This window comes from Tiliqua scincoides, chromosome 1 (genome assembly GCF_035046505.1).
Source record: "Tiliqua scincoides isolate rTilSci1 chromosome 1, rTilSci1.hap2, whole genome shotgun sequence".
In the NCBI taxonomy this organism is placed as follows: domain Eukaryota; kingdom Metazoa; phylum Chordata; class Lepidosauria; order Squamata; family Scincidae; genus Tiliqua; species Tiliqua scincoides.
The window spans coordinates 140,088,916-140,113,164 of record NC_089821.1 but is presented as its reverse complement, the minus strand read 5'-3'; the positions used below and the strand labels follow the sequence as shown (position 1 = coordinate 140,113,164).

The 24,249-nt window shown below is 42.3% G+C and overlaps 1 protein-coding gene across 1 annotated transcript in view; it reads left to right on the top strand.

The window, feature by feature from the left end:
- The window catches only part of WDPCP (WD repeat containing planar cell polarity effector), a 137,648-nt gene that overhangs the window by 69,555 nt on the left and 43,844 nt on the right, over positions 1–24,249 (top strand). Inside the window, exons 12-13 of the mRNA XM_066638046.1 lie at positions 5,447–5,510; positions 21,791–21,893. Of these exons, the coding sequence (XP_066494143.1) occupies positions 5,447–5,510; positions 21,791–21,893 (167 nt within the window). The remainder of the gene's footprint in view (positions 1–5,446; positions 5,511–21,790; positions 21,894–24,249) is intronic.

The following is a 24,249-nucleotide window of genomic DNA, read 5'->3' as shown; positions in this document are numbered from 1 at the left end:
GATTTTCTAAACATTGTACCATCTTACTGAAGATGAGAAAAAACATGTAGCAGTCCTCTTTTTATCAGCCTAGCACCAGGAATATGCTTACATGGGCAATGAGCATGTCTAAGATGGTTTGTTGGTTGTAGCTAGTTACTGAAAACATTTTCTAGTATCAGTATGATTTTTCCATCAGGTTCATATAATTAGGATCCTACCAACCTCTACAGATGCTCACTTTCTCACATGCACGAACTTCCACTCTCTCTTTCTCTGTTTTTATTTGGTCATTTATCCTGTTTTACCAGCATGTCCCAAAAGTTAGGTGGTCTGTTATGTACATCATTGTGGTACAGGACCATATGTGGTATTCCATATGCTCATGAGGTTTTTCAGTTCCCCTTTCCTCCCTTAGCTTTACTGCCTCTTCCCAAAAGTTGTAGAACCTTCTGAAGCACTTCATACCCATGAATGAGCCTCTTTTAAATTACAGACACAATATTTATTAGTGAGGAAAAATGGCCTCCTGATACTGAATGGATTTCACAAGATCTACTTAAAGTAAAAAAAAAAGCCACAAGTGGTTTCTCCCCTGGACGTTTTTGAGCTACATATAATTAAAGAGGGGTAGGTTTTTGTTTATGCTTGGGAACTGACCCTACTGGTATGCCCAAAGCAATTTTTTTTGTAGGAGAGAACATGAGACCCCTATACAAGAGGGGCTTTTGATTGTGCCAAACAGGTGAGCATTATTCACAATAATGTTTTGTTGACTCAGAAAACATGGTTTATGTAGCGTTGCTCTCTCTGTTGTTTCAAATCTCATTGCTATTTGCAATTTTCCAATGTGGGGGAGCTTGTGTTCAGGGGTACATAGTCCCTGGAAAGTGTGGGTTCAGATGCAGCCCCAAAGCACTAGTTTGGAAAAATGACATTTTGGTCATCTGATTGGATAAAAATCTGGAGAGAATGGGTTACCATTTTCTTTTGTACATTGAACTGAGCTAGAGCACAATAGCTGCTTGGAAAAGGAGATTCAGAACAAAGAGTTGTTGTAGAAGGCTGCTGTACGTTTGCAAGAAGCTGAATTATGTGTGGACATTGTTTTAGTTTGAAACCTGGCTACAGTGGAAACTAAAGATAGAGTTACCTGGATGCATTTATTTCTGTTTATTTCCTGCCCCATACATGCTGACGTTCTGTGGTTTCTTGGTTACTGCTTGAAAACTATTGTTCCCTTATAAAAATTTGTTTATTGAAAAGTTTTTCAAAATCTGGAGTCGACATTTTTGTTCATCTACCTTGGCCCTATGCCTGATAACTAATCCCACTCTAGTCAGTATTGGTGAAGTGGCTGGGATCATAAGCGAAAGCTTCCCAAGGTTGTGCTCAGTTTCTGTCCCATTTGCAGAACAAGTTCCTACGGAAATGTGACATACTCCCTACCTTTAAATAGTCATCATGTTGATAATGAAATGCTGTTAAATTTATAGATGTGCTATGTCAGGTCAGCAGGGGAGGATAGCCCTTGCTTTCCCAATAGCAGAATGGCACGGGAGCGTAGGGAGATAGCACAAGAAGCAGGCAATCCCAAACAGAGCCAAAGAAGCAGACACAGGCTTGTTTGTCGCAGAAGCATGTATTGGTAAAAGGAGCAGGCAGAAGAGTAGTCAGTCAAACGTTCCAGAATTCAGGAATACAGCAGGTCACAGTCACAAGAAGGCAGTCCAAAATCAGTACACAAACCAGCAGCATGGTATGCAGAAACTCCACCACAACAACCCACACCTTGGTGTCTGTGCTTGCCCCATATATACCAGGGCCAGCCAATCAGAGTAGGGCGACCTCATAGTCACAAGACAGTCTTGTGACCCACTCTGATTGGTTGTCCAGTGGTGCATTGCACCACTCCACCATAGCCTACATGACTCTGCACACATCTTCCCAGAGTCATGTGATTCCCACCTGCAACAGGTGCAGCTGATTGCATCAGCAGTGCTGCTGTGCTGATTGCTTCACACCAGGCCCAGATATCAGGACCTCCTGCCATATCCTGGCTAATAACAATCTCAAACCTGGGATGCCAAAAACCTGACATGCCAAATGTTTGCCATTGCCTTGCATGGTAATATGATGCCAATGTGATTTTAGATTTTCCTTTACTGTTTGCCCTCAACACCTACCTAATCAAGGCTTGATAGTTCTAATCTTGAAGGTCATATTTTGTCTACTAAAAGAAGTAGCTGAACTTCATATTTTACAGTCAAATTTTCTTATTTCAAGAGACACATAGATCTAGATTACATGAAGTATTCTGAAACAAGTAGTAAATTGTACCATATAGGGCAGTCAGACTTGTTCCAGCATAACAACCATCTGAAAGAAAACAAATGTTAGGCATTACAACATCAACTAAAAAAAATATAGGTAAAGATATTGACAATTAATAGAGTGTGCTAAAAATAATTGTGTGGCCGTAAGGAGCTGCTTAGTTTAACATAGGAGACCTGGCTAACCCAGTGGAATTCTTTTTACCATTGAACCTCTCACTTCATGCCAAAATCAACTTTTGAAACTCCCCTCAGTTTCAAAAGCAGTTTGCTGTGATGTGTGTGTTTGGGCTCACTAAACTAGTTTCATAGTTCTTTGAATCTTGATCCATATCTCTTCCCTCTACAAAATTTTATTTCAAAACTTATCACCACGAATTTAGAAGATTTTCTTTTGCACATCACATTAAGGGTTTGTTTTCAGAGTTCCTGAATAATTAAAACATACTGAAGCAAATAAGGTCTGTAGTTCTGGAGTGGTATCAGGTGTCAGCCTCACTCTCAGGGGGCCCTCATGGCCAGGCCAATCCTGGAAGCTTCAGAACCAGAGTAAGTGGTAGTGACTAAAGTGGCATTGGGGTGACCCGTGAATACAATGGGAGATCCACTCCATCACAATCTGGTTTTGACACTGTGTGATAGTAACCTCAAAATTTTACCTCAGTAGCTACTTATTGAATTGCCTCTTTTTTAATCTACAGTAAAGATGTTTATTACTGATCCTGAGTTGGTCACACAGTGGTGTTGGACAAATTAAGATTAATTTGAAATGTTGTAATAGACTACAAAAGTAAGAATTTTAATTAATGGGAAAACTGAAATCATTGTGAAACTGAAATAAACTACTGATTTCAGAGCCATGTAAGGTTGTTCTGCTCATCAAAACATGTATTATTTTTTGAACATTTTGTCACAAGTGGCATAGATCCCACTCAAAAGGCTTTGTTAGCTATTTCCCATTTTAAAACAGACATTCAGGGGTTTCTTGCCATCCATGTCTCTGTTAATCGATTCCCCGTAGTTACAAATCTCATTTATTGCGGAACAAATCGTTTAAAAATTCCCTGTGCTTATGAGGATCCTTGGATGAGAGCCTGGACTGTATTGGCAGGCAAGAGACTGAAGGCTCCAACCAGCACTTGCTGGAAAGAAGAGAAGCTGCTTAGCCCAGGGAAACTTCATCTATGGGAGGGCTTGGGTGAATTAACCCCTTCCTCTCCCTTGCCAAACTCTGAGTGGTAGGGCATAGTAATCAAGTTAAACAACTCTGCTCCCTCCTTCTTGCCCTCCCCTGCCCTGACCTAGACCTAGGTAATCCCTGATGTGAATCACTTGTAAGAGTGCCCCCTGGAAGTCCTTCAGAAAAGTCATTTACAGATAGTCCCCAGCATAAGGACATCTGGCATCGCAATTTGTGTCATGTCACACAGGTGCACTCAATCTGCTCCAGCGCACAGGAGCAATAGCATTGGTTTTGGAGATGGAGAGAGACACTGGTTAATGAGAAGGACAGAGACACTGTGTTTTGGAGACTCAGACATGGTGGGCAAAGGAGAGCCAGTGCACTACTTTCTAGATCTGTATACTTCTTCAGTAGACTTGTGTGTCTCTCCAAATAATACAAATGCAGTCCCTTCCATCTAAGCTGCTCTAGTACATTACACAACAGAAAAAAGCAGGGTTACCACAGTGTACATGCACCAGGGAGTGAATTATTATCTTATAGATTATTTATAAAAATATTTATATGCTTTTTTTTGACCAGTGCAAAAAGTTGTTCACAATCTTGTTTAAGCATAAATGAATAAATAATGTTTCAACTTAAGTACAGGCCTCCTGAACTTAACCTTTACTTAAGTAGGGGACTACAGTGTTCAAAACATATCTTTATGGGTTGTTTCAAATCTTCTGGTCCCAATCAGATTCTATCCCATTACTTTTTATGGGAAAAGTCCCTGCTACCTGCAGATTGCTATCCAAATCAGTTTTTGGGTCCTCATTACTCTTGGATAACAAGGACCCCTATATATTTTATTGTTACATTATTCTATTTTCATTTTCTCTATTCTGAAGATTGTTATGGTGTGATGGATGGAGATAACATTTCTTTTTCTGTCAAGGAAAACAGCCCAAGTTGCACTGTTTCTTAGGGCCCAAGTTACACTGCTTCTAAGGTGCCATAGCTCCGATGGTGGAGCTCATCATGGCCACTGGGTGTCTCAAACATGCTATAAGTCATGTCTGCGGCACCTGGGGAGGAGGGGCTGCTGATGCTGAGCCTCAGCACCAAGAGGAGACACTCCTGGGGATAAGTTGCACCACTGGGCAGCAGTGCGGGTTTCGGGGGGGGGGAGGCGTTCTGGGATGGGGGGGTGGGATCGGCAGAGCCCTGCTCCACCACATCCTATCCTCCAGTCTGAGCTAGCAAAACAGCCAGCGCAGACTCGAGTAGCCCCATTGTGGGCCTGCACCCTTACTTAAGAGGACAAATGCCCCCTTCCCCCAAGAAGACTTCTGGTGGCCCCCGTGGGGCTGCAGGATACAGCAGCAGCCTGTTTGATGCCACTGCACCTGGCAGACCCGCCATGGATAGGATCGGACTGCCTATCTCTATTTTCTCTCACATTATGATTAAGGAAATACTCATTATATATAAAAGTTAAAAGAATATTGCACAATGAGTCACAAATGGAAGAACTACATTCTTTGTATTTTGCAGACAACTTGATTACAGTATGTATACAAATAACATGCAAATGCACTTTGCCAATTTTGATGATGAAAAGTAACTTCCAGTGGGACAGATGAAGAGCCAAGAGGGGTGTGTGTGTGTGTGTGGGTGGATTAACCTGTTCCCTGCCCAGGCCCTTTCTCAAGTAGTTTTTCCCACCATAGAATTTAAAATGCAGGAAAACCTGCCTTTAAAATCCAGCTGGGAGCAAAACCATGGGAGAGGCAATTTGGAGGGAGAAAATGGTGAGCAGGAATTATTTCCACTACCACTTCTCCGCTCTTCATTATTCCCACAACAAGCATCTCTTCCTCAAACTGGTATTGTTGCATGTGTTTACATGTCACATATAATTTAGGCTGCAGACATCAAATGATCCTTTTTGTTTCTTCATATCTGACAGGCATCAAAGATTTGAAAAGGCCTTTCTGCTTGCTGTTGATATAGGTGCTCATGACTTATTTATGGTGAGTACTATTAAAAGGATGATGATGAAACCACCATAGATTGCATTGTGTGTCACATTTTTTAAAAGGGATCAGAGCAATGCTTATCTAAAGGACAATTAATAGCATCAGCTGAGGTGGTAATAGCTTATCTCTTATGACTGCCATTGTGAAAGGTAGTTCTCTCTCATTGCTTGAGCCTAGAACATGTTAATGAAAGAGCACTGTTTATTATACCTTTCACAATTTCACATGATAGCAGCAAGTAATAAACATGTTGATGTGAACTAGCTCTTATACTTTAGTTCTATGCTTTAGCTGCATCAATGCAGTACTTGAAATCTGATCTTATACCTGCCAAGTCTCCCACCCTAAACAGTAGGTAACCCCAGCCACCTGTACCACTCAGCCACCACAGATAGCTTCAGAATGGCCACAGATGCCATGGACAGCCAAGAACAGGCAGCGAATGGCACCAGGTAAGTCACACTCTTATTCCCACAGATGAGCAAATCTGTGAGAGTGGAGTATGCAGATACCAAGGATTGACTGTATCTGTTCCATCACAGACACTTGCCAGTTCTCAAAAACTGCTTCTGCTCCAACAGATGGGCTGATATCAGTGCATATCTTATTTGGGACTTGACTTACATAACAAGCTTCGGGCCCAGTTTCCCGGCACTGATGGAACTGTGCCACAGGGCGTGCATTGCATCCAGTGGTGGGGTAGCATTCACAGAGACCTCTGTAAGGTAAGGGAACATTTGTTCCTTTCTCTTAGGGCTTCATTCAGGGATGCATCGGTGCTGGAAAGTTGGATAGAACTGTGCCCTTATCTTAGTTTCATACCAAAATAACTGTCATGACTGGAGAGTACAATTTAGTGAGGCTGCTGAGAAATCTGTAGAAGAGCCCAAGGCTTCTTCACAGAACTACACTTTCCATTGTTCCCTAAGGTCTTGGATAAGCCAGACTGAGGGCCCAATGTTCCCTGAGGGCCAAATGTATCCAATTTTCCAGCACTTATGCAGCCATGCCAATAAGGCGTGTGCCTGCATTTTGTGGTAGGGGGCAGTCACAGAGGCCCCCTCAAGGTTAGGGAACGTTCCCTTACTACAGGCATTAAGGCTGCATCAGCACTGGAAAGTTGAATAGGATTGGGCCCTCAGTCTGTAGGGTCTATTGGTGGGCTGCTGTGAGATACAGGAAGCTGGACTAAATGGGCCTATGGCTTGATCCAGTGGGGCTGTTCATATGTCAGTATGTGCCCTGAATTACCTGTGTTTAGGGAGAAGGTATTCTTTGCTTACATCCTGCCAGTATATATTTGATCAAAGCTGTTTCTTTGAATCCCTTTCAGTGTGGTTTGCAGCCTGTTTTGGGACTGCTTACAGTTGCCTTGTAAAGGACCATCACTGGAAGATTGGCAGGGAGGGATCATCCTGTCGATTGTCTTGAACAGGGCTTGCCAGACTCTGCGGGTTGGATCCAGCGTCTACGTAAGCCGTCCCCGGCATGAACAGGGATTACCATTCCACGGGTGAGCCTCTGTAAAGCACCTCCAGGCACCCCCAGTCTACATACTGACCAGCCGCTTCTGGCTTCCAACACCCCAGCAGGTTTTGCATCTGGATTTCCAGGCGTTCATAGCAGGCCAGTGTGAAGACTGGGGGTGTACAGAGGTACTTTGCAGAGTACAGAGATGCAGAGGTACTTTGGGTACCATTCCTCAGTGGAATGGTAAGTGCTATCCACACTGGGGAAGTCTTTGTTGGCACACTGCTCTCCACTTTGGAGACTGCTGGTCTTGAACATTATGTTCTTCTGGATCACTTTGCTGGGATAGGGAATGTGGGGATTGATCATTTTACAGTAATTCCAGGCATTCCTGGATCGTAGGTCCCTGAAGGTGCTGCTGGAAGACTGCTGCTACACTCCAAGATATTTAGCCTGTGGGGTACCACAAGGGATCGCTTGTCTCCTATACTGTATAACATCTATGTGAGGCTGCTGGTTAACATGACAGGTTGTGTCATCATTCTGCTGATGGTTCATAGTTCTATCTCTGTTTTCTATCAAATCCTAGAGAAGTTGTGGGGTATATGGAATCAGTGATGAGCTGGTCATAGCAAACAAATCAAAACTTTGGGAGATAAGAGATAGTGTTTGTTCCAGGATGAACTGATCTAGGGTTAGATATATGACCTCTTTTTGGATAGGATTGTGCTTGTTACTGCAGTTGAAAATAGAGCAGTGAAATGTGTTTCTGTGAAACACATTTTTTCATGCTCAACTAGTTATTGCACTCTTGATGAGACCAATTCTGCTTTCTAAAGTAATTTTTTGCCAGTCTCAGAATGGTTTCTCAATCTTTTCAAATATGAATTGTCACCGTGCTTATTCTGTATACTTAAGCTTGTCACTAGACTAAGCCAAATTCATGTCCTACAATCGCACATTCCTGAGGCCCAAACCTGTTGAAAAAGTGCACCAGTGGAACACGCGTTCCCATGGCACAGGCTGCTGTAAAGCAACAGTAAAGTGATTTGCAGCAACTCAAGCAACCAGCACACTAGTGCGAAGGTCAGAGCATTCCCGCACACTGCGACAGTCTTTGGGAGGCCTGCTAAAGCAGGTGAGCAAGTAAGCCCAGTGCAGAGGGTGGAATGAGACAGGAGAGGGGGTGGAACAGAGGAGATGGGGCGGGGGTGTGCTGATCAAGCCTGGGAAGGGGCAGGAGCTGCATGAGCAAGCACTGAACCCCAAGCCCCTTCCTGTGCCTGCATGGAGCTATATCACTAGCACAGGTCAAAGTTGCCCCATAGTGGCTGCTGGGGCTTATCCCAGGGCTAGTGGACAAATGTCCCCGTAACCCAAGGAGACCCTTCCAGCAGCCAAAACTCCCCTGTGGGATGCAGTGGAAGCTGCACTGGTGTCACTGCACAAGAGTTTAGATAGGATTGGGCTGCTGGTTTCAGTTTTGTTTCTTCTCTATACCTCTGTGTGTGTATATGATACTATATGCACACAAATCTGCCTCTTCAATCTGAAGAACTGTTGCATGTGGTGGAATGGACTGTAGACCATGAAAGCTTATGCTGACACACATTTGTTACTGTTTAAGGTGCCACAGAACGTCTTCCTTTGCTGCTAGCTCACACCTTGTGTCTGATAGGTTGCAGTTGGATTGCAGATAAACTGGGAGAAATCAGAGGGCAGAAAAAGTGAAAAAACTCTTCCAATCATGATAGTTTCTTGAGGCCTTTACATTCAAATACAGAGAGGCTGGATCTGTGCGAATTTAAAACAGACCATAGAAAATTCCACTGCTTCCCTGGGTTAAAAGGCCCCATGTTCTAGTGATGTGAAGACCAGCAGGAGGCACAAGGTAGTCTGTTTTTGAGAAATGTTTTTTTTTCTTTATGTTTTGACATAGATGGGAATTATCTTTCATTCTAATAAGTTTATAAGGCCAGTGTCCACTCTGCATCCCATTTTACATTTTAGGTTTCTGTGGTGGGTGACAAATGATGAATCCTTTTCCAGAACCTTGAGAAATCAAACATGAAAATGAAGGGTTTACATTTCAGCACTTTCGCCTTCCTCAAATATAATCTGTTGCAGGAATAAAATGAACCAGTTCTTAAGAAGCCCTATGTGCAAGCTCTGTGGGAAGCTCTTGTCTTATAAGATCTTGCAGCACAACGTGACAGTGAGGCCAGTGGACAAAGGCAGTACTGCTTGCCTAGTCTCCCAGCATGTTGCTGCAGACTTCATTGTTTTTGAAGAAAAAACAATAAGGGGAAAACCTTTGAAAGTCACATTTACTCAACTGTTTTGCATAATGAAGACATTCTGTTTAAATTAAGCTTTGACACAAGCTGCAAATATCATTTATCCTATTAAGCCACTTGCCCTGATAGTTTGATCTTAATATTTAAATATGTTAAATTGAACAATTACATTCTTTTATGGGTTATGAAAATTCCTTTCTAATTATACAAAAAGAAATTGCTTGAACCTTTTAATGCTTTTTAATGTACAGCTCTAATCACTTAGCTTATTCCATCTAATTAGAAAGATATGTGTACTCCTGATAAAGTTAACTAACTAAGCATGTTTCAAAAGAATATATTGTAAATGTCATACATATGAGAACACTACATATACTGTATTTATATTTAACCCTTCTTGCCCTTTCCTTTATACTTTTTTATTTAATCTTTCACCATCCCTATTGCCATATAAACTCATTCATCGCACTAGGAATTTAAGATATTTAGGACTGATTCTTCAAATCATATGGCCAGTGCTATTGTTTAAAAGAACTGACTAGTTGCTACTTACTAGTACTTACTGGTAAGTTACTACTTACCAGTATAGAACATCCTTTTCAAAATTGGAATACTTTCTTCTCTGTTGCTGGACATCTTGATAAATTGTTCTTACTATCTATTTTGTTGCTTCCAGTTATGCTCTGTTTCTGGCCTTCCCTTTCATTTACACACACCAACAAAATCTGGACACAGTGTGTAGGTGTTTATATCCTAATGCCAGAAATCTTCAAGTCAAGATGGGGGAGCTGGAGTGCTTGGTTGTAAAACAGAACATAGATATAGACTTGGTGGGCAAAAGGAAATCTGGTGTAACAGAGGGAACACGTCGTATCTAAAGGACAGAGAGGGACATATTGAGGATGGTATAACTCCCTATACCATCCTAAAGTGGTCCTAAAGTCCTAAAGTGCTGCAAAGAGATCATTGCTACTGAGCTGCATGAAATCCTCTGTCTCTGCTGGAGAGAAGGTGAAGTACCTCAAGACATGAGGGATGCAAACATCGTTCACGCTGTACAAGAACAAAGGTGACAGGGGTGACTGCAACAACTACCATGGCATCTTAGCGTTGTAGGAAAGTTGTTTGCCCGAGTTGCACTAAAGAGGCTCCAGGTACTTGCAGAGAGCGTTTATCCATAATCACAGTGCGGATTCTGAACCAGCAGGTCCACCACTGATATGGTATTCTCCCTTAGACAACTGCAGGAGAAATGCAGGGAACAACGACAGCCACTCTTTATAGCCTTCATAGATCTCATGAAGGCTTTCGACCTGGTCAGCAGGGACAGCCTCTTCAAGATTCTCCCCAAAATCGGATGTCCACCCAAGCTCCTCAGCATCATCAGATCCTTCCACAAGGACATGAAGGGCACTGTTGTCGTCGATGGCTCCACATCAGACCCCTTTGACATCCGAAGCGGCGTGAAGCAGGGCTGTGTTCTTGCACCAACCTTGTTTGGGATTTTCTTCGCTGTCCTGCTGAAGCAGGCCTTTGGAACTGCAACAGAAGGCATCTATCTCCGGACCAGATCAGATGGAAAGCTCTTCAACCTCTCCGGACTGAGAGCAAAGTCCAAAGTCCAGCTGAAATGTCTTCGTGACTTCCTCTTTGCCGACGATGCAGCTGTCACTACCCACTCTGCCAAAGATCTCCAGCAGCTCATGAATCGTTTTAGCAAGGCCTGCCAAGACTTTGGACTGACGATCAGCCTAAAGAAAACACAGGTCATGGTTCAGGATGTGGACTCACCTCCCTGCATTACAATCTCTGCGCATTGGAGGTTGTCCATGACTTTGTGTACCTTGGCTCAACGATCTCCGACACTCTTTCTCTCGATACCGAGCTAAACAAACGCATCGGTAAAGCAGCTACCACGTTTTCCAGACTCACAAAGAGAGTCTGGTCCAACAAGAAGCTGACAGAACATACCAAGATCCAGGTCTACAGAGCTTGCGTCCTGAGTACACTTCTGTACTGCAGCGAGTCATGGACTCTCCGCTCACAACAGGAGAGGAAATTGAACGCTTTCCACATGCGCTGCCTCCGGCACATTCTCGGCATCACCTGGCAGGACAAAGTTCCTAACAACACAGTCCTGGAACGTGCTGGAATCCCTAGCATGTATGCACTTCTGAAACAGAGACGCCTGCGTTGGCTCGGTCATGTCGTGAGAATGGATGATGGCCAGATCCCAAAGGATCTCCTCTATGGAGAACTCGTGCAAGGAAAGCGCCCTACAGGTAGACCACAGCTGCGATACAAGGACATCTGCAAGAGGGATCTGAAGGCCTTAGGAATGGACCTCAACAAGTGGGAACCCCTAGCCTCTGAGCGGCCCACTTGGAGGCAGGCTGTGCAGCATGGCCTTTCCCAGTTTGAAGAGACACTTTGCCAACAGTCTGAGGCAAAGAGGCAAAGAAGGAAGGCCCATAGCCAGGGAGACAGACCAGGGACAGACTGCACTTGCTCCAGGTGTGGAAGGGATTGTCACTCCCGGATTGGCCTTTTCAGCCACACTAGATGCTGTGCCAGAACCACCATTCAGAGCGCGATACCAGAGTCTTTCAAGACTGAAGGTTGCCAATACAACTCCCTATGTCAGAGAGGGTATAAAATCCAGTAAACTGGATAACTTAGGGGGATCTGATTTTTCCACAGAATCATTGTAGGTGGAAATATCAGACCCAAATAGTAACTTGATACTGATTATTACTGATCAAAATGCTGAGAGCAGTCTTGACTTGGAGAAACAAATCAGGAAGGCATCCAAAGGAGAACATGTTGTAGCAAAGGGTGACTTCATTTATTCTCACACAGACTAGGCAAATCCACATTCTGGCTGCAACAAAGAGAAAAAAAATTCTAGATACACCAAATTACTGTGCCCTGTAGCAGTTGGCTTTGGAAATGATCAGAGGAGAGGCAACCCTAGACTCAAGTCTATGGGTGCCCATGACCTAGCTTGGCATGCAAGCGTTGTTGATCTAATAGTGAACAGTGACCATAGGGCTGGCTGGTTCCAGTTGGAAAGTTTTCAAGGAAGTCCAACACAGACTCATTTGACTTTGAAAGAGGGAACTTCTCAAAAATGAGAGGACTAGTAGAAAGAAAGTTGAAATGGAAGTCAGGGGAGTCAAAAAGGGGGGGAATAGAAAAAACACCCAAGCTTCTATTGTGTCTGCTGTGGTGGCTTGAACCTTGACTATTGTTTTCCTTCTTTCCCCTTGTCCCCAGCTTACATTTAAAAAGTAGAAAAGGGGAGGGAGAACAAACTGGCAGATGAGAGCATTACAAAGAGAGATAATTTGTTATATTATGGTTACATTTCTCATTGATCTTAGATATATGAAATTGCACAAAGTCAAACATCATGTTCTAGTTGACAGCACTTCTTGGGTGGCTCAAACAGATAATTACTTAATCATAGGTCAATAAGAGGTAAGGGTTAGAGTTGAAATATTTCTTTTACTTTGACAAGGCCAAGGTGTATACTGGTTCATTTGTTCATTCATTCACCTACGTGCTTCTCTGGTGCATATCTAAACATATAAAGCAGTTTAAGTTGTTCCCCTAAGAAAGCCTGACAACTAGCTTTTCAAAAGTACAGCAGTTTCTCTTTTCTAGTCCCTGGGGAGGAGCACTTATAGTTAAATCTGATTACATTTGTAGTGAATTCTGTTTACTTTGAGACTAATTCAAACAGCTTGGGTGTTATGCCGCCCAAATGAGATCAATAAGAGTTTTGCCATTTGGATGCTGGAGGGGATGCTGAATGCTGGAGGGGATACATGGGAGGCCAAAGAACTGGAGTGGTAAAAAAGGAATTATTTACTAGCTAGTACTGCTTCTGTGAATACAGATGTTTTCTTTTGAATATGCTGTTGTGAAATGTAATTAGATGATAACTATGTAGAAAGAGAAAAAGAAGGTCAATACAAAATTAAAGAGGGGAAGAGCTTTCAACCTCACAATAATTAAAGAAAAACGGCCAGGTTACAAGCTGGAGACCTCTCTTTCACAGCCCAGCAGCTGTAAAGGTGATACAGCCATATAGAATCTTCTACTTTCGCCTTCCCTTAATCTAGTCATCCGTTCTAGTCTCCTGAAATGCATTGGGCCGATCCTATCCAATTTTCCAGTGCCGGTGCAGCCATACCAATGGGGCATGCACTGCATCCTGTGGTGGGGAGGCAGTCACAGAGGCCTCCTTAAGGTATGGGTGTGAAGGGTCTGAGACACCCCAGCCCCTTGGACGCTTGCCTATGCAAGCCTTTTGGGTTCTTTTGAGTCATCCAAACCTCCCCTGAACACACAACACTCCAAAATCTGAGTAAATATGTTTTATTTATAACTGAGGTTAGTAAGTAGGTAGCTGCCACCCATATCAGTGGGCTCCTCAAGGGCAGCTATACATATGTCAGTACATTCATAGCTACAAAAATAAGAAAGCTAGCTGGATCTACACTACTTACTCACATGCCGGGTTACATCTTGTTGTCCAGAGCATCAGAGTTTCCCCTTGGCATAGGCCAACCCCTAGGGGACCCAAAGCAAAAGCCCAGCACAGATTTATGGAACAATCATAATTCCCCAAATCTGCTTAGATATGCCCAGCCCGCTTGTACTGTTGAACCAATCACCTTCCCAGGCCCGCTTTGACCATTAGGCCAATCAGAACCTTTGCATGTACTCTTTGCTTGGGGTGTGATCTCATCACCTGTGTGTTATCTTCCTTGCTGTGTTGCTATCCTGCTAGTTCCCAAGGCCTTCTGGCCTTCTAGAGTTCTTCAGACGCTTTACTTCAAAGTTAACTCTTAACACCTTCTCCATTCCATTCTGCCTAGCTAGCTAGTCTAACTTCAAAAGACATTACTTCCCTTCCCATGTTCTTTTACAACCCATAGGCATCTGAATACTTCTCCCTCAGTTATATTGTCATACCGTATCCCATCACGTTGCTATATTTCAGATATTTACATATAACTCCAAAAACCCCTTAAAATCCCATACACTTCATTCACAATGGAACATTAGTTGCCTTACCTTGGAGCGGCATTGCAGCTGTACCGATGCTGAAAAATTGGATAGGATTGGGCCCTAACCGGTTTACAGAATACTAACTCCATAGTACTGTATAGCTAATTTTGTCATTCATTTGTGCTGACAAAACAACTATCTCAAATCAACTGTATTTATAGACACAAAATAAGAAACTTGGTAGCAATGTAGATATTGGTGCATATTATTTACCTCTTCATCAGAATACTTTGGAAAAAAAATCCAAATGCCAAATCTCACACTAATACATAAAAAAATATGAAAAGTTGACAGCTTGAAGATAGTTCCTATTATTCTGTCTGCTCCTGGAGTAATATCTAGATCAGTGGTTCGCAAACTGGTGGGTTGCGACCCACCAGTTTGTGTAACGCTTCTCCCGTCCCTTTAAGGGGCGGGGGAAGGTGAGGGGAGTGCTTTGCACTTACTTTTGGAAAGCAGGGCTGCAGCAGGCTGCAGAAGGTGCGGGAAGCCCTGCATAGCGCTCCCTAAGGCTTGGAACTTTCACTAAAAGCGGGTGCAAAGCGCTTCCATTTTGCAGGAAGCCTGCTGCAGCCCTGCCTTCTTGAAGTAAGTGCAAAACACCCCCCTTGCCCCCCAAAACACCTGCCCTAGCCCCTCCCCCACAGGAACTTACTGAAAGAGTAAAGCTTCAAAGTTTAAGAACCACTGAATCTAGATCATGAGAAAAATTTAAAAAGTAGACAGTGGTATCCATCTTCTTGCACAAGTGCAAAAGTAAGATTATGGCTCATTTGAACAGGGTACCCCCAAATGATGCTTCTCTCCCCTACCAACTTCATATAAGAAGCAAACTTTATATACCAACTTTATATATACCAGCTATATCACTTTATACCAACTTTATATACCAACTATACCACCACAGCTGTTGCAATCAGCACTGTAAAAATTTAAAAAGTAGACAGTGGTATCCATCTTCTTGCACAAGTGCAAAAGTAAGATTATGGCTCATTTGAACAGAGTACCCCCAAATGATGCTTCTCTCCCCTACCAACTTCATATAAGAAGCAAACTTTATATACCAACTTTATATATACCAGCTATATCACTTTATACCAACTTTATATACCAACTATACCACCACAGCTGTTGCAATCAGCACTGTACAACAATCTTCTTAAAAGTATCTCTTAAGACCAAAACTAGTGTTCTCCAATATAATAAAAATTGTGTGATATTTTTCTGAAAGGCACCTCATCACATATAAATGAAACAATTGTACCAGTTCCTATAAAGTTCACATACATTAGAAAAGGACATAACATGATGAATACCACCTACATTTATTGGGTAATGGCTAATCCTACATATGACAGCCAGGATCAAGCAATATTAGAGTTGTTAGCTTTAAATCCTTTTGTAGTGTGTTCAAGCTTTCAGCTGCTGACAATTCAAAAGGGCATCCACTGTACAGTTACAAGGTAGGAGAGACTCAAGAAACAGACACTTTTATTAAAGTGTCAGATCTTTAGTGATGGCCTGATCAGGAAAGAACAAGAAAATTCTGAACAGTATTTGGAATTTTGCCCAGAAATATCATATACAAATAGGAGTGCATCAGATGCCTTGAATTCAATGAAGTCTGTGACTGTCTCTAAGGTTCAACCCAATACGCACACTTATCTGGATGTAAGTTTCATTGAAATAAATGGGACTTGCATCAGAGAAGATATGCATAGGATTGTTCCTTGCGTTCAAAAGGACTTACTTCTAGGTAAAACTGTAATGGATTGCACCCAACAGACTTCTTGGGAGGGGAGGGGGAGAGTCAAATTGCTAACAAATTTCACTAATTTCCATGTCACCGATTCCTGCAAAATGGAAATATATTTGCTGATATTCCAGTATTCACAGGCAGAAATGCCTCCCCCCCCCCCCGCGCTACAGTCATTGTTCGGATCTTCTAGAGATGGTCAGTAAGCCAGACTTTTGAATATTGCCAGAAGATGGAAAGAACCTAGTTGTCAGTAAGCAGCTCCAAATCTCTTATGGTAGGCTAATTCTCACAGAGTGAAAACATTGGTTATTGTCACCCACCCTATACAGTGCTGATGTATGTAACAGAGAAGAAAAAGATGATGAACATAATGCAAGTTTTATTTGGCAGTGTACACTTTTCTTAATATTTTATTGAACAGCCCTTTGGTGGGGGGAAATCTCACCTTTTGAAATTGTTATACAAGGGCAACCCAATCCTACTTAGTGCTGTCACAGCAGGACCACACAGCTTCTGCTGTTTCTAGTGCTCATTGGGAACATGGTGAAGGCCTCTTCAGGGTAAGGAGATATTTTCTTCTGGATGCAACGTCATCAGGGCAGTGCAGGCCTCCTCACCAGCACTGCTTGCTCTCCAGGTGTCACAAATGTGCTTTGCAGCACATTTGCAACAGCCTTGGCTGGCCACTGAGCCAGCTGAAGACAAGATTAGGTTTGCGCTATCTGTTATAAAAAAATCAGTGTTTTCAGTTTAAGCTGTTAAACACAGAACAACAGTCTAACATGAAAATGTACTAAGTTGCTTACTGTACAGTGAAAAATAAGCAAACCAAGATTAGCTAGTTCACAGCTATTATCTTAACTAAACTGACAGTATAAACCTTTTACCCTTTTAAGAACTTGCTCAGGGCTTCTTTCTGACAATCACATTAGGCCGGTGGACAGAGGAAGTACAATATTCATAGCAAATTCTTATTACTTTCCCCCAAGACATACATTCTTCTAAAACCACACCTGTTTTTAATTTCAAAAAAGCACTAGACTTATTCAGGCTACAGTAATTCTGAGGCACTGTACAGTACCTTATTTAGCCACCCTAATGTTTGTTATATGCCACCAATCCTACATATGTGTCCGTGTTTTCCTGTTTAAAGACATTTATGTTGTAATTCCTCAGGGAGGGCAGGGGTTTACTCTGCCTTTCTTTTATTTTTATCCTAAAGTTACTGAATTGTAGGTTCCTAAAAGAATAAAAACAAGTTTTACAAGTTTACTCCAATTATGACTGCATATGCTTAGGTTGGGATTATTTGATATAATTAGCAGTAAAAGCACCACAGAAATACCCATACATCTTTGAACACTTATTTTGTTTGTGCAGTAAAGTGGAACTTTTGAAACTACCAAACATTGTTCAGGCTGTTGCTATTATAGATTTCTAGCAGCTACAATGAGAAAACTTAGAGAAACCCATTTTAGAGTGACATATGAGTGCATTTTCCAAAAAGAAAAAAAAATTGTCCTTCAGAGAAATATTATGTTCTCAGTTTTGATAGAATACTCCTCTTTGCAAAATTGTCTCCAACTGTAGTAATTCATTGGACTTCCCTAAGTGCATAACAACAATCCCTTCATTTTCACATTTCTGCACTAGCCTATTAGACAATGAAAGTACCATTCTTCTTTAACCCCGTGTTACTAAGTATGCAATTACCACACAGTATTTTGTAGGCTGCGCCTGCACTTCCCAAACTGTATGTCATGGTACCCTGGGATGCTGCAGCAAACTCAAAGGGGTATTTAAGGAGAAATACAGCTAGGGGTGCCATGAAAAAATTACAGTTGGCCTAGGGGCCCTGTAAGAAGAGGAAGTTTGGAAACCACAAGGCCAAGACTGTACAAAAAGGATAGGGATGGAATTGGGTTATAGAATCTGTGTACTATGCCCTGCATGGTTGACTGCTGCTCCTACCACAATCTGGGAGGGATATAGTACAACAGAGAACAGTCTGGGCTAGCAGGCTTAGGGCGCAATCCCAACCCCTTATGTCAGTGTTTTCCAGCACTTGCATAGCGGTGTCAATGGAACATGTGCTACATCCTGCAGTTGGGTGTTACTCACGGAGGCCTCCTCAAAGTAAGGGAATGTTTGTTCCCTTCCCTCAGAGCTGCATCGCCCTTATGTCAGTGCTGGAAAGCACTGACATAAGGGGTTAGGATTGCGCCCTTAGTGGTTAATCACAAGGAGTTAATTGTTGGAATAAAATAAGTCCTATTCATTTCTCCCTTCCACTTTGTTTGAATCTGCACCAAAAACCAGACACTGCAATGAAATTTTCCCCAGAAAAAAAAAACATTAATATGGGAAATCAAGGACCATCTAACATTTAGCTTAAATTGATTTAGAGCAAAGAATATACCTTCAAAGGTGATGTTTTAAAATTGAGACATAGTTTCCCTGTAGAGAGTGAACACTAGGCTAAGATTCAGTTTCTTTTAAATTATTATTTTAATTGGTATTATGCAGGTACAAGCATAAAAGTATATCAAATCAGGGTATTAACCTTGGTCCAAGGCAATCAGAAGCTTTGATTTGGAAATGTTTATTTCTTCGACATAGCCTGTCTGTAGTCACATATAGTGGGATTCTGTGCATGTGCACAACTAAGCTTGGAAGCTCCCAGAGATTTGTTGAGTGTTCTGCTCCTGCACTCGTGTGCAGAGATCCCCTGCACAGTAGTGTGCCTTAAGCACACACAAATTCTCCATTGCTTTTCAACCATCACTGAAGCCACTTCATGAGGAATGCTTCTGCTTTGACTTTTCTCCATCGTTTAATCAAATAAATGTTTGCCTCAGTTTTTAGCCTTATTTTGTCTTTTAGTATACATAAGTGAGCATCTCTTCTTGGGGGCTAAACCCTGACCACCTTGTATTGATGGGCATGACTCTTGCCTACTCTTTTGCCAACACCCATGTCATGTTTTTTGCCCCTATTGTAAGTTATTCTTATCATGGTTCAGACGGAGCTATTCACTTTGTCTAAATCATGCACTAAGGAGCTTATGTCCTTCCCTCCATATCTTTTAAGACTTTCCTGTCCAGTGTTTTCAGACTTTTCTCCACTGACATCAGAATAAATTACCAAGACTCCAGAAACATAAGGAAAGAAACAAATTAGTTTTTGCCCAGGACACTGAGATATAAACATAAGTCTTCAGAACTGGAGCTACCTAAACAAGCTGAATATCAAGAGGGATGCAGGCATCCAAGTTCATGTGGGAAGCAGGAAGCGGATGCAAGGGCATAAGTTTACCATATCAGAGCTACCTAAACAGATTCTACCAGAGAAGAATTCTTATGCCTCATTTGGGCATAACATCTCCTGATAACCAGTCTGCACCCACCTCCAGTTCTTCATGTAATTTCACAGCAATCACAAAGGAGTAGGACATACTGCTTATCTCTAACACTGTTCCTTCAAGTGGTTATCATGTGGACCCATGACCCTCCCATCTGCCCCTCCACAAGTCTGGCTCCATTGGAGTTTCTCTTAAATTCCTCTTTATGCTAACACTGAAATGAGCTCTGTGCATGAACAGATGTCCACTTGAACAAATGAAATCTTGAAATGATGCAAAGGCACAAAATGAAATAGCATATTCTCAATGCAACTTACATAATTAGAATCCCCCCAATGGTCAGTTAGATGCTAAGCAGTAAAATTGTTCTGTGCACCATAAGCTAAAATCCTGTCTCACACCCAAAATAATTCCAAGCCAGGCAGGATGACAGTCCAGAAGCATACACTGCAACCAAACATAATGATACTGACTGTCATTCAAGGAGAGGAGACTCTAATATTTCTTCCTTTAGACATTGTTTTCCTTGCCTAGACACAACATTTTAATCAAAGCTTCCATTGATTTTATCTGCAAAGAAATCAGAAATGTTCTCACAGCAGGAGGGACTTGCATTAACAGCCAAGTGAAGACAGTGTGGATTAACCAGACTACCTGCCACTTGGAACAAATCCACTGATTGAGGCTTCATAGATAACCCACTGGAAGCAAAGGAATATTTCCTGTTCTTATTGTTATTAAGAGACTGAAGCACACAGTCATGGAATAAAATAAAATTCAGATAATTTGATTTAGTAAAATCTTCTAATGTTGAAGTTCTCTCTGTTCTCCAGTTTCATTCATTTTTAGATCACACACAATATCATGGAAAATAAAGGCAGAGAGGAAAGCACCTCGATGTTTACTGGCATATGGACTCTTCATTAAGGACCAAGCCCACCAGCAAAAAACATTCTCACAATGTGCCTCCTAGCAACATCCACTCTTGGGTTATGTTTGTAGCTACCTTTCAAACACCATGCTCACTTGAGCAATAAAATCTGTACCATTCACACCACCACTTCAGTGGGGAGTGAACTGCTGCTGATCTTCTCCACTTTATTCTCTACTTTATGAATAGTAGGAGCAGCTGCCCCATATTCCTTTACAGTACAATAAGAAAGGGTAAATAAAGCTGCTTTCGACAAGGATACTCTTCCTCTAGGAGGCTTGAAGTCATTTCAACCTGTTCATGTTTTGCACTGATTGAAGGAAATTGAGATGTTCTTATCGTCAAACTAGACATAGCAGGCCTATCATTTTAAACAGAGATATGCACCAATTGTGTATGCATTATTAAACTTTAGATTGTTTTAGTTTAAGAGAAAAAGAAGCACAAGAAGTGTGGAGCCCTCCCAACAGCCACTCCTCCAATGCTTTTCTCCTAAACAAATTCACTTTCAGTATCAGGATGCAGCTTAGAAAAAAGGTGGCATCAGAAAATAAATTGCAGGAAGGCAGTGTGGCGAGGATCAGGAGGGGTGCATCCTAGGAATTGTTGTAGGCAATACTATGCTATCCTGCGTTTGACCACTGGCATCTGGGCTCAACAGCATATTTCGGCATTTCTCACCCAGTGGTATGCATACCTATGATGGTATCTGAGCTGCTGTCAGGTGGTACATGAAGCTGATTCTCCTTGTGAAGCTCCTCCTCCACCACTTGAGCTAGTTTTGGCTGGAGGATCAGCTTGTGTCTCAAGGCAGGCTCCTGCTCATTGACAGTGCTGCTGACAATCAGCAGGTGAGCTGCCGGCCAGTAAGCAGATGAAAGTTTCCTACCATCCCCCTTTCCTGGGAGCTTCTGCACAGTGGGACTGGGAGGGGCGGAGCTATGAGTTTACATCACCAATACTGGTATGGAAGATAGGCCATGAGAAGTGGTACGCTGGGGGACAACACTGGCATATTTGGCCTAACCCAATTATCCCGCTGCCTGTTGATTAGAGTTCTGCTAAGCTTGAGTTTGCTCTTCCACAAAAAAACAAGACCTAAAATGTCTTGTTATAGGGCTAGTTTCACTGCCATTTTGAGAAAACTATATTTCAGTTAATAGGTCAAACCCTTTTCAGTATTACCAACATAAAATTACAAATCGAATAATGAACTCAAAGAAGAGTAGCCCTGAGAAAATTATAAATATGGCCTCATCAATTCCATTTGTGCTTCTGATCTAACCAATAGTAGAGCCTTTTTTCTTTCAAATTCTCCTTTGTTACTTGCCCGAGATTCATTTTAGATTAATCTTTTATTTTGCTTTATTTCTAAAGGACATCCATTACTTTGCACTAGATAAGGGTGAATTGGCACTAGCTGAAGTGGCAAAGAAAAAAGCTAACGACATTGACACAGAATCAATAACCACTGGATTTGGTAAGAATTAACGCTGTTTTCAAAAATGGTAGGGTTTTCTTGTTTGTTTGTTTTAATCAATACCTGTTTTTGTATCACTGTCATGTTATTCTTGTCGCAAGGTTATTGGTTAATTAGAATTGTTTTGAAGGTGGGGGAACAATGATGGTGCCCTTTATATGACAGGGGAAGGTAAGCACACAGAAACAGCCTTTCACAAAAGTAAGAATGATGCCATTATAGAAGCACCAAAGTAAGTGAAAAACTTTACAAAACAAGAAGAGGTGTGAATTGTTTGCGTTTTTCAGTGAGACTTTTAAGAAACTAAATCCTGGCTTCCATACCACGGAATGTTTTGTTTTACTTAAAAAGAGCCCAGGTTTTCAAAGAGAGACAGGAAGTATGTTTCATTGAACCAATGGGATTTACCAAGGGCTACTTTGCATATAACTTCTATTACCCAATCCTATTTTTTGATGAAGTCTATAGGGACTTCAGCCTTTATGGAAGACATTGTTGCTTTGATAGTCCATCTTCATTGGCAATCTTTCCAATGTGGCCCACACTCGCTCCATGTTTTTTGGTCTAGTGCGACTGTTGTCCAGTGCGGCAGTCCCTGTTGTTTAAATGACCTGGAAAAGGTATCTGACCAGTGAGTAGCCAGTTCGCCGGGGGTTCTTTTGACATGGTATTGGATCCAGTGTATGATTCTGGTACTCCATTGGTCGTCTGTTCGGCGGATGACAAGTCCTGCCCATCTGTGCTTTGTGGAAGTCATGTACTTGAGCGGGGATTCTTGCTAGAGGTCTTGACTTCTGAGACTGTGTTGCCATTGCTTTCGCTGGTTTGTCCCGAGGTGACATCTTTCAAGTGCCTGGTGGGTGGTTTGCATGGCAATAGCTATGGTCTTGTCAGCCCATGTTTCTGTGGCTTAACAAAAAGCTGGAAGTACTATGGAGTCGAATAGGTGGGCTCTCAGCTGTGAGTCCTGGATCTGGCTGGTGACTTCTCAGATTGTTTCCATGGCGGCCCACACAGCTTTCCTTTGTCTTCCAGTCTCTATTGTTAGGACGTTGGCCATGTTTACATCCCAAGTAGATGTAGCTGTAAACTTTATCCAGGGTGGTACCAAAGAGAAACATGTTGCTGTTGTCGCACTACTGGTTGGTCATCTCTTCATCTCAGTTGTATTGCTGCTGATACGCACGATGTCTTTTGCAAACTGTAGGTTTGAGAGCTTCTTTCCATCAATCAGCAGGCCATTATGGTCCCAATCAAGCTGGCTCCTGGCATGCTGAAGGGCTGAGGTGAAGAGTTTCGGGGAGATGGTGTTGCCTTGTTGGACTCCTTTTTCAATGGGAATGCACAGCTTGATGTCAAAAAGTTGGATGGTTGTTGACATCCTGGTGTTGCATGTTCTAGGATGTTAACGTTGATGGGTCCACTCCTATATGCAGGAGAGAGTTGAGGACAGTGTTAACTTCTACCAAGTCGAAGGCCTTTTTGTACTTCATGAACATCAGTACAAGTGGCATCTTGTACTCTTGGCATCGCTCGATCAGCTGGGTAATAGTATGGATATGATCCATATAGCAGAAGCCCTTTCAGAAGCTGGCTTATTCCACTGGCTGATATTTGTCCAATGTTGACTCCAGTCGGTTCAGGATGATTCACTATGCCTTCCCAAAGTGTCTCTCTCCAACAGACAAGAAGCCACCGTCCATCCTTACCTGTGAAGTTGAGGAAGCTATTCAGTCGCTGAACAAGGGAACAGCACTGGGACCTGACAGAATCTCTGTGGACCTCCTAAGAACAGGAGACTAAAACATCTATAAACTGCTGGCCTTCCACTTTAACTCCTACCTTCAGATTGAGAATATCCCTGACCAATGGAAAAACTCAAAGACAGTCCTGATCCACAAAGAGAGCGACAAAGAAGAAGCTTTAGTTCAGTAGTAGAGCTTCTGCTTTGCAGGTAGAAAGTTCCATGTTCAATCTTTAGCATCTCCAGATGGGGCTGGAAAAGACCCCTGTCTGAATCCCTGAAGAGCTACTACCAGTCCATGCAGATGAGACCAACATGTTGTACCCTCCCCTGCTCTGTTTCATTCTTCCCCTTTTATAAAGGGGCCCAAAAGAAACGTTGTACCCACCTGATATAAATGCGCCGACGCGGCTCCCAGTCAGAGGCACAAACATGCTTTACGGCATGTTTGCGACCCTCCTATGCCGGCCCAAGGGACTTGGGCTGGCATACAGCGCACTTTGGATTGCGCCCTAAGTGGTATAATTATATAGTTATGAAGTGCTATATTACATAATTCTGATTCCAGCAAATTGCACAAAAAAAAGAACTAGCATGAAAGGGCCCTAGTAC